This window comes from Anolis sagrei, chromosome 2 (genome assembly GCF_037176765.1).
Source record: "Anolis sagrei isolate rAnoSag1 chromosome 2, rAnoSag1.mat, whole genome shotgun sequence".
Lineage (NCBI taxonomy): Eukaryota > Metazoa > Chordata > Lepidosauria > Squamata > Dactyloidae > Anolis > Anolis sagrei.
In genome coordinates, this window is record NC_090022.1 from 181503868 (window position 1) to 181520442 (window position 16575).

General features: G+C 36.9%; 1 protein-coding gene across 3 annotated transcripts in view; it reads left to right on the forward strand.

The window, feature by feature from the left end:
- Nucleotides 1-16575, forward strand: part of CEP112 (centrosomal protein 112) — a 308982-nt gene that overhangs the window by 88589 nt on the left and 203818 nt on the right. For all 3 annotated transcript variants that reach the window (XM_060763065.2, XM_060763067.2, XM_060763066.2), the window contains 2 exons: nt 11493-11628; nt 16130-16237. In XM_060763065.2, coding sequence (XP_060619048.2) covers nt 11493-11628; nt 16130-16237 — 244 coding nt within the window. The remainder of the gene's footprint in view (nt 1-11492; nt 11629-16129; nt 16238-16575) is intronic.

Sequence of the window (16575 nt, forward strand, 5' to 3'; positions counted from 1 at the left end):
ATCTGAGTTTCAAACCTTCGTCTAACTTAATTGCCTTACTCTAAATATGAACAAAATGTATAAAACATTCTGTCCCTTGATATGGAGACTTGTTCAGTGGGCTTATGGTTGATGGATATAGTCTGTAGGATTACATATCTTCATGATTGTCTTTTGTGATCCTTTTAACTCATAACGTAGACATTCCTGCTCTAATATGCAAACCATTTATCAAGTAGGTGGATCCAGAAGTTACCTATGGGGTTTGCTTATGCCATTTCCAGACTGTACAAGATAAAGAACTAGAAGAGGGCTAAGCGTTATGTGAGCATGCATGAATGTACATACACTGGGATAAATGTTCATATGTCAGTAAACTCTTGTACAGGCAGTCCCCAAGTTACAGTCAGGATAAGTTCATTGGATTTGTTCTTAAGTTGTTTTTGGATGTGAGTCGGAACAGGTACATCTTTTAAGTGCAATTCCAGCCGTATATATGTTTTGGATAGCACAGGGAAGGATTAACACCATTATGGAGCTTGTTTTGCTCCCTGCGCCCTGGTTTAGAAGATTTCACCTCACTTTCCATTCCTTTGATAATTGGATTTTGAAAAAAAATAGTTTGTTGTGGCAGCTTTTTCCCCCATGATAAGATACTTTTTCCCCCATGATAAGTCTTCCAGGAGCAAATTTCCCTTCCTAGGGTTAGATTTCTCTCTCTTCCTGTTGCCTCACCCCTGTTCTTAACTATGATGTCTGTAACGTGGGGACTGCCTGTACTTTCAGAAGGTCCTGTTTACAAAATTCTATTAGTATGTCAAAGTGAATATCTAGAAATCTGCATACAGCTGGGTTTAAAGAAGTTATGTACTTGTGTTTTGGAAGTTGCAGTGTTAGCAAATTACCCCAGTGAGAGAGAAATGTCAAGAATAAAGTTGTGTTTGGTGTTGACGCAAATTCGCACCACAAAATGCAGCCTTCCTTCTGTGTTGATTCGTGATCAGATGGAGAAATGGCAAAGTTTTGTTGTCTCCGGGGCTGAAATTTCCAGTCCACTCATGTCAAGGGACTGTGAAGATATGAAATCTGCCATCATTACTTAATTTGCATTAATCCATATATTCAGTTTGTACCCTGCTTTTGCCTTGGTATAGGACTCAGAACAGCTCATAATAGTACAGTGAGTTAAACAAAAAGTGTGTTAATAGAGTTGTAGCTTTGGAGGGTTATTTTAATGAGTCATTTGTTTATTCCATTTTTAAAATAAACCATAGCAAGATTTTCTTGTTTTTTGCATTTTTGTTTAAAACCATAACTATGGGGAGGCAGTAGATCATAAAATATGTAGTCTCATCCATCCATGTGTACATGCTGTAACAGGTTGCTACCTATTGTAATCAAGCTCTCTGCTCCTTCCCCCTACAAGCAAACTATTTGTGCGATTCCTAAGAAGCCTGAGGAAGCTGAACCAGTGCTGTGCACACTGTACCATGATTTTAAAAAATGGGAACTGTACATACAGCATTTGTTTTATAGCATTGACCTTCACCCCATAAGCTATGTATGAATGAAAACACCAACCTGGATCAGTGCAATTGGCTTTAAAATCTATGTGAGACTAATAAAGAGAGCCATTGAGATTTTAATGTTCATGTTTACTATTTTCTTTTGACACCAGAGCAACTACAAGTACTTTATAGGAATATATGTAACATTAGCTTCCTCTTTTAATAATTGATAAGGTACATTGATAGGATTGTTTCGATCCTTAACTGCACTCTTCTTTTCATTGCTGTCAAAGTTAAGACTTATATGTCAAACTACTACAAATATATTAATTTTCAACTGTCCTAACACATTTTCACTCCTTTCCCTCTTCCAGCAGTAATTGTCACGATTTAAAATTCATATTAAATGTAGGGTGAGGAGTCTGACATATGTGTGTGTGTTTTCCTTTTAAGGCCCTCCGTTAATGAAAAAAAGCAGCTGTTCTCCACACAGTACTCAGAGCATCTGAAACCATTTAGAGCCAAAGCAGTCAAAGTTTCCGTCATATTGTAAACATTCCTTTAGTTCTATTGAACATGCTGACATAACCCTCACTCTATGGGGCACAATGTTAAGTATGAACAGAAGATAGAAACTATATAGAGCCCCTGTTTTATAGTTTCCATTTAAAAGAAAAAGTATCCCATTAACCATTTGCAACCTGATCTTCTCCCTGGCCCCCAGTTTCCGCTGACGTTTGTTTATGCAAGCAAGAGAAGTGTAGCTCAAAATTTCTTTTGCATTTGTGTCCCTCTGCTCTATTTTGTTCATAGCATACACACTGCTATATCCTCAGTAGGGATAGTTACACAGGATGGCAGATTGATCACCATTATAAATGCCATGGTACATGGTTACAAGGTTTTACACACGCAGTCTGTAGTAATATGATGTACTGTGTTGTCTGATGAAAATAGACAAATGCTACATTTTAAAATGCTTTGAAATTTTTTGATAAGTGTCCAAGTTGAACTATAAAACTTAGCTAATAATGTCAATAATATTACAGGTTGGGGGACACCATAAAGTTTCAGTTTGTTCATGAATTCCCCCATACTCCTCTGTCTCAGTGGTGTTAATTTTTACATAGTACTCATTTTTAATAGGTTTGAGGGTTTATACTTTGTAGTTTTATTAGGATGCTTAAAAAAACAAAACTCGCACAAATGGTCTTGCAGTAAAAGAAGGAAACCAAAGTAAGGGGCAATGTTACAAAGTGGAATGCTGCTGTTAAGGAGTCTGGCCATTTCACATTATTTGCTTCCACGCACTTTCCATTTCCTCTCTGTGAGTCAGTATTTTCAGTTGTCATTGCAAGGTAGATCAGAGTTATGCCTAACCACAGTTGCCCCAAGGGACTAGTGAGCGAAAAATGGGTCTCAGAGAACTTTGAACTAAATATTTGATCTTTTAAGATCTTTCAGGAAACACTTTCTCACTCATAATACAACTGTTGCTTTGCGATGGTAGAATCTCAACACATTTAGAAACTGTCAGGTTGTCAAAGTTTGCCCTAAACTATCTTAGTCCTTGCACAGGATTCAGTGTGGCTTATAACAATTTGAAAAAAAAAGTCCAGCTAAAACCTATTGCTATAGAAGTTAAAAGACAAACCACAATTCATTGATAAAACTCAAGTTTAAAATGTGAACAACACATTTAAGGGCATTTGAGCCTTCTCAGTGATTGTTCCCACCCTTGAAATATCCTTCTCCAGAAGGCTAGATTGCCCCATCCCTTCTCTCCTTTCACTTGCAGGCCAAGGTCCTTTTGTTCAAGTGGATGTTTAATTTATAATTACTTGCAGGGAAACTTCTTATAGGTTGGCTACCTTACTTTTGAATATTTGTATGTTTGTAATGGTTTTATATGTTTTTAACTCTTTGTTTTATTTGGATTTCTCTCTTTCTCTCTCTCTCTCTCTCTATATATATATATATATATGAGTTGATTCTTTGTGTGAGCCATCTTAAGCCCATTCCAAAAGAAAAACAACATATGCATTAACGGAAATAAAATAAAAACTCCATCTGCTCTAATGAGTTAAAAACTGAATACCTGGCTTAAAAAAGATATTCATCTACTGAAGGTATCAATGTCAATGGAAGGAGAATGATTTCTGAAAGTGCAGCAATATGTGCCTGACTACAAAGTCAGTCAGTGAAGTAAGGGTAGAGAATCCTTAATTAAAATATGTGTTTCTGAGCATATGCATAATGCTCTTTATCACTCTAATTCTCATCAGGTAATATGACCTGCCAAGATTACATCTTTTGCTCATTTTACTTTTCAGTAGATTTTTAAAAAAATACATGTTTCTCCCAGAGTCTTTGTTTATTAAGGGTGCATCTATACTGTAAAATTAATGCAATTTAATATCATTTTAACTGCCATGGCTCAATGCTATGGAATGTGGGACCTGTGCTTTTACTAGGTCTTTAGCCTTCCCTGCCAAAGAGGTTTGTGCTTTACCAAACTACAAATCCCAAGATTCAAAGTGGTGTCAAAATATTAATTCTATAATATAACAGTATCATAAATTACATTATTTTGCACCAATCTTGCATTTACCAAAATCTCAGTGACTGGCAAGGTTAAGGGGAGTGGAACAGAGGAAGATGACAAAACAGATGGACGTTTGGCAGGAAATTTTAGGAAAATTAGGAAAACATTCCAGTTAATTATCATAAGTGCTCAGCACTGTACAACCAATGTTAAACTGGATAAAGGACTAAAGGGGTTCAGTGAGTATCATGAGGACAGAGTAGCTGCCATGGGAAGTTGTAGCTACATTTTTTGCTCCATTTTTTTTTGCTTCATCTGCAGCAAACCACTAAGACTGTGCAATCTAGGGAATCAGTGAATGATTATCCAGCAGAATAGAAGGAAAGAACCAAGACAGGAGAAAATGCAGAATAAGGTTGAAAATAATTTGCCTTCTAATCCAGGTGCACTAATACTGTTTCGAACAATTAAGAATGTAAGGATTAAAGATGAATTTATTACAGTTAAGTGAAAATGGTGGGGGTATTTATGTCTATTATGTAATAATACTGTTATAGGCTGAATAACAGTTAAAACATAAAGCTCAGAGCTATAGTTACATAAATGATATAACAAGAGCCAGAGAGTAGTGATCTTCGTAGAAGCCTAGTGGGGGGGGGGGGGGGGAATCCAGTAAGAATATTTAGTCATGCTTGAAAGTAGAGAGCTAATAGACTTTGATATTGTTTTTCAAGTGTTACTTTTTGATCCATTATAAATGAAGCCTTGTGAGCTCTGTACAAGATCATAATCATGAGATCTCTCCAGGATTTCCCCACAGTTTCAAACCCTTTGACTCCTCTCGCTCACGTTTTTTCCTTGCCTCTCGCAATTGTTCGCCGAATCAGATACTTGAGCCTCAAAGTGATCCCTATATGCACCAGTGGCTGTATTGTTTCATTGTGGGTGTGTTGTGGGAAACATGACCAAACTCTCTTTAAATACTTAGGAGTAATAACATCACCAAGTTTTCAAAAAGAGAAAGCACTTAGAAGTTTATCAACACATAATCAGATTAAACATTAACCCCTGGTCACATCTCCCGCAACCCCTATTCAATAGTTTCCCCTGACTGACTGTCCAAACTCTATTATAGCATTTCCCTTTCTCCATTCCATCTTTCCAGGTAAGACAATCCTTCATTTTAGTGTTATTTCTTTTCCATAGGTAGCCTATTCACTGTACTCCCTGCACTGTAATTACTTGGTGCTAACTGGGCTTGCCCAGATCCTTTCTAAACTGGAACCAGCCTGACTGACTTGGTAGAACATAGTCTTTGAGACCATGCTGGAAGACACAACATTTCTTGGCTGTAGGATATCTCCATAATGGGTGGGATAAGTGTATTTCCTATGTTTTGAATAGGAATGCTAGTATAACATGTTAGAGTTTAACTCTTTCAGTGATACTGAATTAATGAAGTATAATAAAAAATATCAGTTTAAACGGTGTAATGTCCTCAAAAGATGAATATAAGTTTAGACATTGGATAGATGTTGCTCCCTTACCATTGCAATATATCATGTGTACCATTTGCCTTATGAGTTTCAGATATTTTTTTTGTAAGAGATAAAACACATACCTTGCTTAAGACCATGCTTAAGTAAGATGACTAAACTATTAAAAGGCTATGAAAAGACATATAATCCTAGATAAGAAATAATTCTAGATGAGAAGTATACATTAAATATGTTTTTTTAAACTGATGAGAACATATAGAAACCTAAACTAAGTAACATCTGTCTGATAGTAATGACTTTTTCAAGAAAGGTAGAACTCAGGCAACGTGTTTATTCTGCCATTATAAATGACCTAAAGTTGCAGTTCTTAAAGATGGGTAACGGAGTGTTTGTCAATGCCTCTATCTAGATATTAATTTTGTGCATGAGTTGGAGACCCAAATAATCAGGATAATAATTCAGGCTAACTCCGGATAGATCTGGTTTAGCTGACTAAACTGCAAAGAAGTTTATTCTCTGTGAGAGGAACGTTATATGGACATGGAACTACACTGAAGCTGGAACATTAAATTGAGAATTTAAGAGAATCATGATGCACCTCAACTTCAGAAAATAAAACAGGTGGAGGGCAGAATACCAGCTTTTCAGGGCCTTACATTCTCTAAGGGCCATGGCCGAGGGTTAAGCAAATAAATCGGCTCTTTCCATTCTATTTCATATGAGCACCTTTTTTTAAAAGTCTGTTTTCTTTTTCTTTCCTCTTCTATGGCCTCTCAATCTCAGATCTTCACTTGCATCCTGCTATTCCTTTTTGTGCTACCAGAATTTTCTCTACATCCCTGTTCAAAACAGCAATGATGTAGAAAGCTTGTTTTTTAAGGCATGGAAAGGATATTTAAAAAGTTTTAGTAAAATGGTAAAAACTCTTGTTTTCAAGTGCCGAAGAATCCCGACTGGAAGAATCCTTGACTAATGAGAATCTTAGTCTATATAAAATTCAAATGCAATGGTTTTCTGTAGAGATTCTCTATGTAGTCTCTAAGCAGAACTATTTTTAAAATGTTTCCAGTGCAATAAATATTGCAATTGCAGATTTATTGTGTGCAGCATTTGAATGTGGTGATTTGTGTGCAGCATTTGAATAAGATTTTTTTGCACAGGAAATGCTGCTTCCTGTGCAGATAACTGCTATTTTCCGCAGAAAACAACTATGTGTGAATTTTGCATAGAAGTCCCAAATTGTGAATAGTTGTGGTCTTTGAAGATTTTCCAGCAGCAGGAAAAAAGTACTAAAATTACTTCTTGCGTCCTTTGAGAAAAAAACTTAAGAGCCCTTCTAGACAGGGCCAAATCTCGGGAGGAACAGGATATTTTATGTGACTCCAAGTATATAGGTATATAAAATAGGTATAAAAATCTAACATGTCCCGATAATAAATCAGCATTTACAAGGTTTGCTAAACAGACAGATTGTCCTTTTTATGAAGTACAGCTGAAGCATTTTCTGCAGAGTCCACTGGAAACTCTGAATGTTGTTGCTAACAGATTTGGGTAAGATTTGGGTAAGCAGGTGACATTCAGAAACCTTTTACTGTTGCCAAACTTTTTGTAACCTCAACATTGAGCTAAGGGGATCCCATTTGGGGTCAACTCTCACAGCTTAAGAAGCAGTCTAACAAATTCTATATCCATTTAAAATATAGGATTACTTTTTTTCATGCATGCCAGTGAATCAATCCACATTGCTAGAAAAGCCTAATGACTATATGACATAATGAGTTAACTGTTTATTTCCAAAATCTGCCTTTATTAATGCTTCCCTCTTGTATATGGGTGTTGCCATTTTAGTCAGTGAAGAGTGTACTGTTAGTATATAGGATATGGAATAATTATTGTATTAATATATTTTCAGGATGGTGTAATATTAATAAAAACTAAAGGTGAGGTTTATTTTTATTATGGTTTAGTTTAGTATTTAAAATGATGCATATAGTCACTTTGATGTTAACATCACAAACGGAATGAAATGGAAACAGTTCTTCAGTTAAATGTTTACTTTCTTCCATCTTAAACAAGAAGTGCCATATTATATTCAGAACCGTTGAATAATGAACAAGGCTGTTGCCTCCTTACATTTTTGGTTCATTTGCCAGGCAGTGATGAATACAACTTAGAATGCTTTCTAGCAACTTTGCAATATTAAAGTGCCCAGGGACAGGACAGGGATGATGTTTTGAAGGCAATAAATATTTCAGCTTCAGATTTCAGCCTTTCTTCTCTATTCCTTTGATCTGGGTTCGGTTTAGTTATTATCCTGCTCGAATGACTTTGCTGTCGCTTTTCCCTCTCTTGCCTTCTGAAGAAAAACAGTAATTCTCCTATATGTTTGGGCTTTCGATTATAAGAAATGACCAAAAGTCATTTTGCATGCTTTGCTAGTGATATCTGCCTATAATTCATGCAAAGCATTTAACAACACATTACCTATAAGATATATTTATAAAATATTACATTAAAAATTTATGAAAATATTGATTTAATTTATGGAACACAGAAAAGTCTAAACATGTAGGACATAATCCTTCCCTATATGGTTGCAGGACCTGCACTTGGAGGGATTCTCTTAGGGCTTAGTGAAGCTATGTGTCTGTCTTACCTCTTCAGTACATATGCACAGATAATAGCGGGTCAGCATGACTGACCAAAAAGAGGCCTTGGGAGGCTGAAGGTCACTTCTGTATGCCTAATAAACTCTTGTTCTTTTTCCTGTTGAATTCTGTGAGCTCCAGAGCTCGGGCAATTTGAATGTGAGGAGAGGGCAAACTAAAAAGAGAGTCAGAGCTAGGTAGATTATCCCCTGAAATGTTCTGCTGCATTGCCTGCATACAAATGTGTGTGTGTACACAGAGGAGAAAATACTATAGCGTTTCTTTTGTGTTGTGCTGTTTTGTTTTGTAAATTTTCATGGATTCCTTGGCATGTGAGCACAACTCTTAGGTATATGGAATGTATCGGTCATCAGCCAAGTGAAGAAGGTCTCAAAAAGGTATCTAACTCTGAGTAATAACAGTTCATTCAAACTTGTATACTTCGTAACATGAAAATATCCATCTTAGGCGCTTTCTGTGCACATTCCTATACTTGGAAGTAAAGATCGACTTCCAAAGAAGTCTGTTCAGAGGTTGCAAAATGCATTCACTTTGCTCTGTATTTAAATATTTTCATAAGCCACAAGGTCAAACATATAAAAACCAGTTGTTACTTCTGTGAATCACTACTGTGGGTAAAAGAGCTCTAATAAGGCTCTAATGATGATGAAAGATTAATGTTCATATGTTTAAGGGGAAAATGTGTCCAATTGACTTAGAATTTATAAAGTAGTATATAAAATCTCTGAATTGATCATGACATTTCTTTGAAGATGCAAATAAGCCTGTAAGATGAGAGGCTAGGATGCATAATATTTTCAAATGTAATCTTCTATCAACCTGCCTGACAGGTCTTTTAAATTTATTTACATATTCTGATACATGAGGTATTATTTCTAGTCACATTTGTACGAACCATACCAGTGACTTTTAATGATTTTCCCATTTCTATAATTTTTTTTATGACAAATTAGAATTCTTGGTAAACATAACTGTGGGAAAAATATTGATCTTTTAAATAAGATTCACTGCTTTTCATAAATGTCCAGATGGAGTCTAGTGTCTTTTGCAATGCTGATGTATGACCTTGCTGCTTTGTTGTATATATTTTGTGTCTTTACATCAGAAGTGAGGACACCGCTTTTTCTCTACATACTTGTGTTCCATATGTAGCTGGGAGCAGAAACAAGGCAGGACTACAGCTTTCTCCTAACTCTGTCTCGCTTTCTACCACTCCCTTTCTTTTCTCATCCTACTAATCCAGGAAACTATTCTTGACAGGTTGCAGTTGCCAGAAATTTAGACTCATCATTTGTAGAAGATATCCTTTCTTTCGTTCCACCCATTTTTTCCAGCCCACTGTCTTGGCAGATGTCTGAGCTGGTGGCTTGCAAAATAATAATAATAATAATAATAATAATAATAATAATAATAACCATGATTTTTTTTCTTTACCTGCTTCTCCTTGTGGCGGGTTACAACATCGCTAAAAAACCCAATAATCTAAATAAAATAAAATAATACATATTAAAACATATTTCTACAAAATACATATTAAAATACACACAACAAAGATTAAAACACAGGACACGAGTTTAAAATTCATGATTAAAACTGAATGAGTAGGCCTGCCAAAAGAGATAGATCTTTAGTTTTTTAATTCTGACAACTCATTTAGCTCATTTCGGCAGGTTGTTCCAGTCTTGGATGAAAAGGTCCTCTGGGGGATGGTTTCCAGCTGGGTTTTGGCAGGCTGGAGTAGCCACTCCCCGGAGGACCTAATTGTTTGGGGTGGATTGTACTTTGACCAGGGACCACTCTTCAACATTAGTACCAAAAGAGTTATAAATCACTGGGTTGTAGGTTTTTCAGGCTGAATGGCCATGTTCTAGAAGCATTCTGTCCTGATGTTTTGCCTGCATATGTGGCAAGCATCTTCAGTTATAAATCAGTTTTTGGTCAACTTTAGATTCAGTTTGGTTATTTGGGATGCTGATTCAGAAAATTGCATTGGATAGACCACATCAGCTCTAGTTTCTCATACAGAACATATGCCATCCAATAGTCGCCATCTGCTCACCTACAGAAAACCATATTTAATAAGTCTCTATAACACTATAAGAGGGTTTCGCGAGATTAGTTGCAATGGTGTATTAACGGTGAGACCACAGACCATATTTTAGTCCTTGCAGACCATTGGTAGTCCATGGACCACAGGTTGGGAACCACTGATCTAGAGCATTGGAAATGATTATACTAATTGACAATTTTGAGCTTCTCTAAAAGTCTGCAGTATGATGTACTCTAATTTTGTTTCCTGCCAGCCACATCCTCCTTCAAGTTACCCTCCCTCCCTCTGCTTGCTTTTGTGTTTCTTTCCCAGTAGCCATCATGCCATGGCCATTGGGCATGCATAGTTCTCATTTGGCAACTCATTTGGTTTCAGTCCAACACAACAGTAGTGCAGCTGTACCAGATGATGCCATTGCACTAGTAGTTGTGAAAGTAAACTACATAAATAGAATTGATTAGTTGATCAAGCTCTTGTAAACTGCACCTGTACTTAAAAATATTACAAAAGTAGAACCTATGCATGATTTTGAAAAGATTATATATACTGTGGTAACTTGCGATGCATCAGTTTCCTTTTTTATCCTTTTAATATTAGTTATTCCCTGCTTGACATTGACTTGGGCGAGTCATGCACATTTGAAGCATAAGTAATGTCAGCCATGCTAATGCTGAATTGATGTCATAACTGCGCATTAAGGGTTTTCACTAAATTGTCTTGAGAAGCTTCCAATGGGTGTCATGTTTTCCATACTTAATAATCTGACGTATACGAGGCAGCAAATAATCCTCTTTCTGTCTTAAAGGAGATGGCGGTGGGGATATGCTTCTCTTGATGTATTAATCTTACAGTATAGGCACATACTGCAAAACATTTTCTTGATTAAATATCTTTTGATGATGTGTTAAAGTTATTTAAGCGATGATTATGTCGCACAATAAAACCAGGCTGTTTAAGCTTCCTTGCATGAGATGAAAGCTTTGAAAGTTTCATGAGAGCCCAGTGCTGTGTTTAGGTTCCTCCACTTCTATGAAAGAGGTAAAAAGAATATCCGAGGTATTGTTTGACTTGTTATTCTCTTCCTGAAAGAATATCTCATGGACGTTCGGTATAAATAAGGACAGAAAATTGGAACAGGAATGCTGTTTTCAATAGACAGGGTTAAAAGGCCTTTCTTTTACACCAGCACACATGTTCTTTTATTTGATACTTCCACTGTGAAAAATTTATCTGACTTTCTAGGGAGAAGGAGGAGCAGCTGACTCAGGTGATGGAGGTACAGAGCCGGCAAGCCCAGCAGGCTGATGCTGCCCTGGAGGAGTTTAAGCGGCAGGTGGAGCTGAACTCAGAAAAAGTCTATGCTGAAATGAAAGAGCAGGTGAGGAGGTCACAATGCCAGCCTTTCTGCAACTATCTGTCTCAGTGGGATAGCATATTCTCATCTTATATTGCCAGATACATACTTCACTTGATAGTGATACATCAAACTCTTTCACAATGTAGTGGCTTTGCCAGCAAGTCAGTAGAAAGGATGCTAGCAAATGATTCATCTTTATAACAAAGCCAGAATTGTCATCACTGCAAAAACCATCCATAGTTGTAGTATTGCATAGGACTTTTCTAGGAGTTCAAGAATTAAAATGCAAGTTTATACAGTGTCTTAGATCGCATTGTAGCTCTTATTTATCTCTTTTAAATGAAACTTCCTTGGGATTTAATTAGAAATTACACTATTGCTGTGATGTTTTAACTTCTTTGGTAACCATTTTGTTACCAATGAAGTATTACATCATTTCATTGGTGAAGTGACTTGCATTTAATTTTGGTCTTGCAGAAAGGCAAGACCCAGTATGTGTTTCGAAGTGTAGTACTTATGACTCAAGTTATTCTGTAGGGCAAATGGAAGAGAAGGTTGGGGGGGGGGGGCTAGGACAAGGATAGTAAATATTTAGAAGTGTGATGTTTCTAAAGTAAAACAAAAATATTTATATCATCATAGAATACTATCTTGTAAGAAGCTTGAGGTACTAGAATCCTATACCACAGGATACTATAGGATTGTGTAGGGGCACATGTGAGTACCTGTAAGAGGCCGTGAGTATAAAAAGGCAACAAGTGCAAAATTGCTGTTATAAATTCTGTAGTGTATCTATAAATCTATCTAGGCCTGCACAACCTACAGTCTTCTAGTGTTTTGAATTTCAGCCCAAGGAATGTATTTATTTACAGTATGTATATTCCACCCTTCTCACCCTGAAAGGGACTCAGGGCGGATCACAATGCACACATGCACGGCACATTTTCAGTGCTGTTTTCTAAACATACATACATTTATTTATTTATTTATTTATTTACTGCACTTATAGACCGCAATTCTCAGCCCAAGGGCGACTCATTGCGGTGTACAACATGGAAAACAAGTGCAAATTACAAGACATAGTGTAAAATAATCCACAATTCATCATTATCAGAAAAACATCTTATCAAAACATCAACATCAACATTACTACAAAATCCATTCCGAGTCGTCTCATCGTCAACCCACAATCCAAAATCATTTCCGTCGTTCCATTCCTATGGTCAAATTACCAGTCATTGCACTTCTTGATCAAATGCCTTCTTAAACAGCCAGGTCTTTAACATCCTGCGGAATATCAACAGGGAGGGGGCTAGCCTGATGTCCACGGGAAGGGTGTTCCACAGCCGAGGAGTCACCACCGAGAAGGCCCTATCTCTCATCCCCGCCAGCTGTGCCTGTGACGCAGGCGGGATCGAGAGCAGGGCCTCCCCGGAAGATCTCAAAGTCCTCATGGGCTCATAGGCCGAGAGGCGGTCAGTTAGGTATCTTGGGCCGGAACTGTTTAGGGCTTTATAGGCCAATGCCAGCACCTTGAATTGAGCCCGGTAGCAGATCGGCAGCCAGTGGAGCTGGTACAGCAGGGGAGTACATACAGACAGAGGTATTTTTGGCATTTCCACTTCAGTGCCTGGAGGTTATGCTCGATTCCGGTCACGGGAGGAGCTTTCGCTTCATCCACTATGATGCTGAGTCACCACTATGACACCAAGTCAATTTCTGACCATTTGACAAGATGGCTAGGGCTTCTTGGAGTTGGAAGCCCAAACATGTGGGGGGGGGGCACAGGTTGTATAGGCTTACTCTAGACCAGTGGTTCTCAACCTGATATTTTGGCCTTCAGCTCCCAGAAATCCTAACAGCTGGTAAACTGGCTGGGATGTCTCAGAGTTGTAGGCCAAAACACCTGGTGACCCACAGGTTGAGAGCCACTGCTCTAGACCATGCCACAGTACTTTATAGTGTATAGTGTAGAAACAAAGTGCTTAAATATTCTGGGAAAAAAAAATATGTGGTTCACATGTTCTGTACCCCATGAGACAACATCTTTGGTGATGTGTAGGGCCACTTTTGGACTTGCAGATGGAAGAGTTGTATTCTTATATTCTTCCACCAACAATCCATTGTACAGAAAAGAAAAAAAAGTACTCTGAAATCTAGAAGCCTTTACGGATGTGGAGGCAATCAGTTCAGTTTCTTGTTTTCCCAGTTCAGAGATGTATTTCTGGAAATCCAGACATACTTTAGCCTTGTTTGACCCAGTAAATAATTATGTCCCTAATAGTTTAAAGTGCTTTCAAGATACTGTCAACACTTGTATTCATAGAAAATAAAGAAGCTTTTCACTGCTGTTGCTAAAGAAATCTTTTAAAAATGAACACTTTTTATATGAATACATTTCATTATAAGTTATATGAAAATTATGGATAGGAAGAAATACATTAAACTTTCCTATCTCCATGACCTTTCTGTCAAGTCTAATGCTATTCATATATGGAGAGGAGTTTAAAAGTCCTCACATAAGCAATTGGAGAATACATGTTGACCATCCCTTATCCAGAATTCTGAAATAAATCCAGAACTCCACAAAATGCAAAGTTTTCTACATGTTTGGTTGAGATAGTGACATCGTTGGTTTCTGATGGCTCAATGTACACAAACTTTGTTTCATGCATGAACTTATTAACAGTATTGTATAAAATTACCTCCAAGCTATGTTTATTAGTTGTATATAAAATATACATGATTTTTTTGTTTAAACATGAGTCTCATCATTAAGAGGACTCATTATGCACAAATATGCAAATATGGACATTCCAAAATCCAAAAAAAAGGTGAAATCCAAAACACTTGTGGGCTTCAGCATTTTCAATAAGGGATAGAGAACCTATACTCTGATAAAAGTAGAGGCAGGATGAGCTTCTGTGACTGATATCTGGAGAATGATATTGGTAGGTCACAGATAAATACTTGCTGAGGAGTCTAGAAGTGATGGATGGTTGAACCCATGGATAGTCTTATCTGAATAAATGTGTGTACTGTATTATGATTTCCCCCCGCTTACTAGGAATAATATTTTATTCACCAGCTTTTGTGATGTAATTAATTTGCTTAATAGAGTTACCACGTCTGTTCTGCTTTGCTGAATCTTATTGGCCGTTAAGATAATCTGTTGACTATTAAAGTGACTGCTGATTAAAAAAAAACCCAATATAGAAATGTGAGAGGTTTTTCTCTCTCTCCCAACTTTTAATTCTTAATCATAGGCTATGGAAGAATTATAACAAATAAAGTTATTGCCATTATTTAAAACAATCAGAATTCACATAATGCATAACTTTTTTGTTCCTGATGGGGAAAACTGTTGAAGAAAGCCCTCAACTGAATTTCTTCTGTGCCATTTATAGTTTGTTCTTTGTGAGGATTGGACAGTTATGGTTCTGAATTAAGTTTTTTCTTTGGGTGTTTGCTTTTTCTTTTACCAGTTCATGATGGTGTGGGGATATGATACAGGATTAATGTAATATTAACAGGTGCAGTTGCTATCGTATTGGGAGGAATGGTAATATACACATAACATGGCCCTAGATCTTGTTTGACATAATAAATAATAAAGCATCCCATATGCATGTACTGTCTACTTTGTCATATGTTTAATTTTTCTTTTTTACTGTTGTTATTTATACTGGTCCTTTTGAATACCTGGATCAATATATTATTCTAAGGACCATACAGTCTAAAGCTTGGAATTTGAAGGCAAGAGCAATGAGATGAGAAGAGAGATGAAAAATATGACAATATTATGTACTCTAGAAAGAATTATAATGGAAATGTGATAATTTGTTCTAGGGTGCTTTCATGTAGTTGAGCATAAGGACAAAAGACTTATTGGAAGTCCTGTATTTTTCACTAGATTTTTCTAATCCTAAAATGCTGAAGTTGCCTTATATTTTGCTTTATCACATTTGTAATCCCTTCATTCTGCAGGAAGCCATGGTTTGCATAGCTATGGTGTTCCCATTTAATCCAGACTCTGCAGTGTTAGATTTTTAAAATTTGTATGCTGAACATGCAGATGATACCACTTTGATGGCCAAAAGCGAGGAGGAGCCGAGGAGCCTTCTAATCAAGGTGAAAGAAGAAAGCGCAAAAGCTGGGTTGCAGCTAAACATTTAAAAAACCAAGATTATGGCAACAAGAATGATTGATAACTGGCAAATAGAGGGAGAAAACGTGGAGGCAGTGACAGACTTTGTACTTCTAGACGCAAAGTTTACTGCAGACGCAGACTGCAGCCAGGAAATCAGGAGACGTTTACTTCTTGGGAGGAGAGCAATGTCCAATCTCGATAAAATAGTGATGTGTGCTTAATTGACTACTTTACAGCCATAATACTAACTTTTTACATCATTCATTAATGCTGCAAACTGATTTTCATCTGCTTGGTGACAAGGAAGCTGCTATCATCAGTGTCGTTTTTAAAATAATGGTTTGATGTTTTAAATATTTTCTTACTTTTTAGATGGAAAGGGTGGAAGCAGATCTAAGCAGATCAAAATCGCTCCGTGAAAAGCAGTCAAAAGAATTTTCTTGGCAATTGGAGGAACTCAAGCAAAGATATGAACAACAGGTTGATGTTTTTTTCTAATTAAGAAACCTTTATCTGATAGGCATACCTTTTTTACACCTTATTCAGTTGTGGTGTTTTTTGTCCTACTGTTTTTCCCCTTTTGTCAATATAATTGGAAATGGCTAATGTCTATTTCAAAAACAGTTTGTTATCCCTTTAGCTGACCTTCCCAGCTAATTCCTACCTCTCTGGAGTATCCATATTATCATATCTTTCTGTAAGTGGAAATGAAGTAATTTCTTTTGTTAAATCAAATGTGGTGCATGTTACAGTTCATCAGATTTCTTACTTTGGCAGTGCTGATCAGAGTTGGCTTGAAACACCTTCCTCTTGGCATG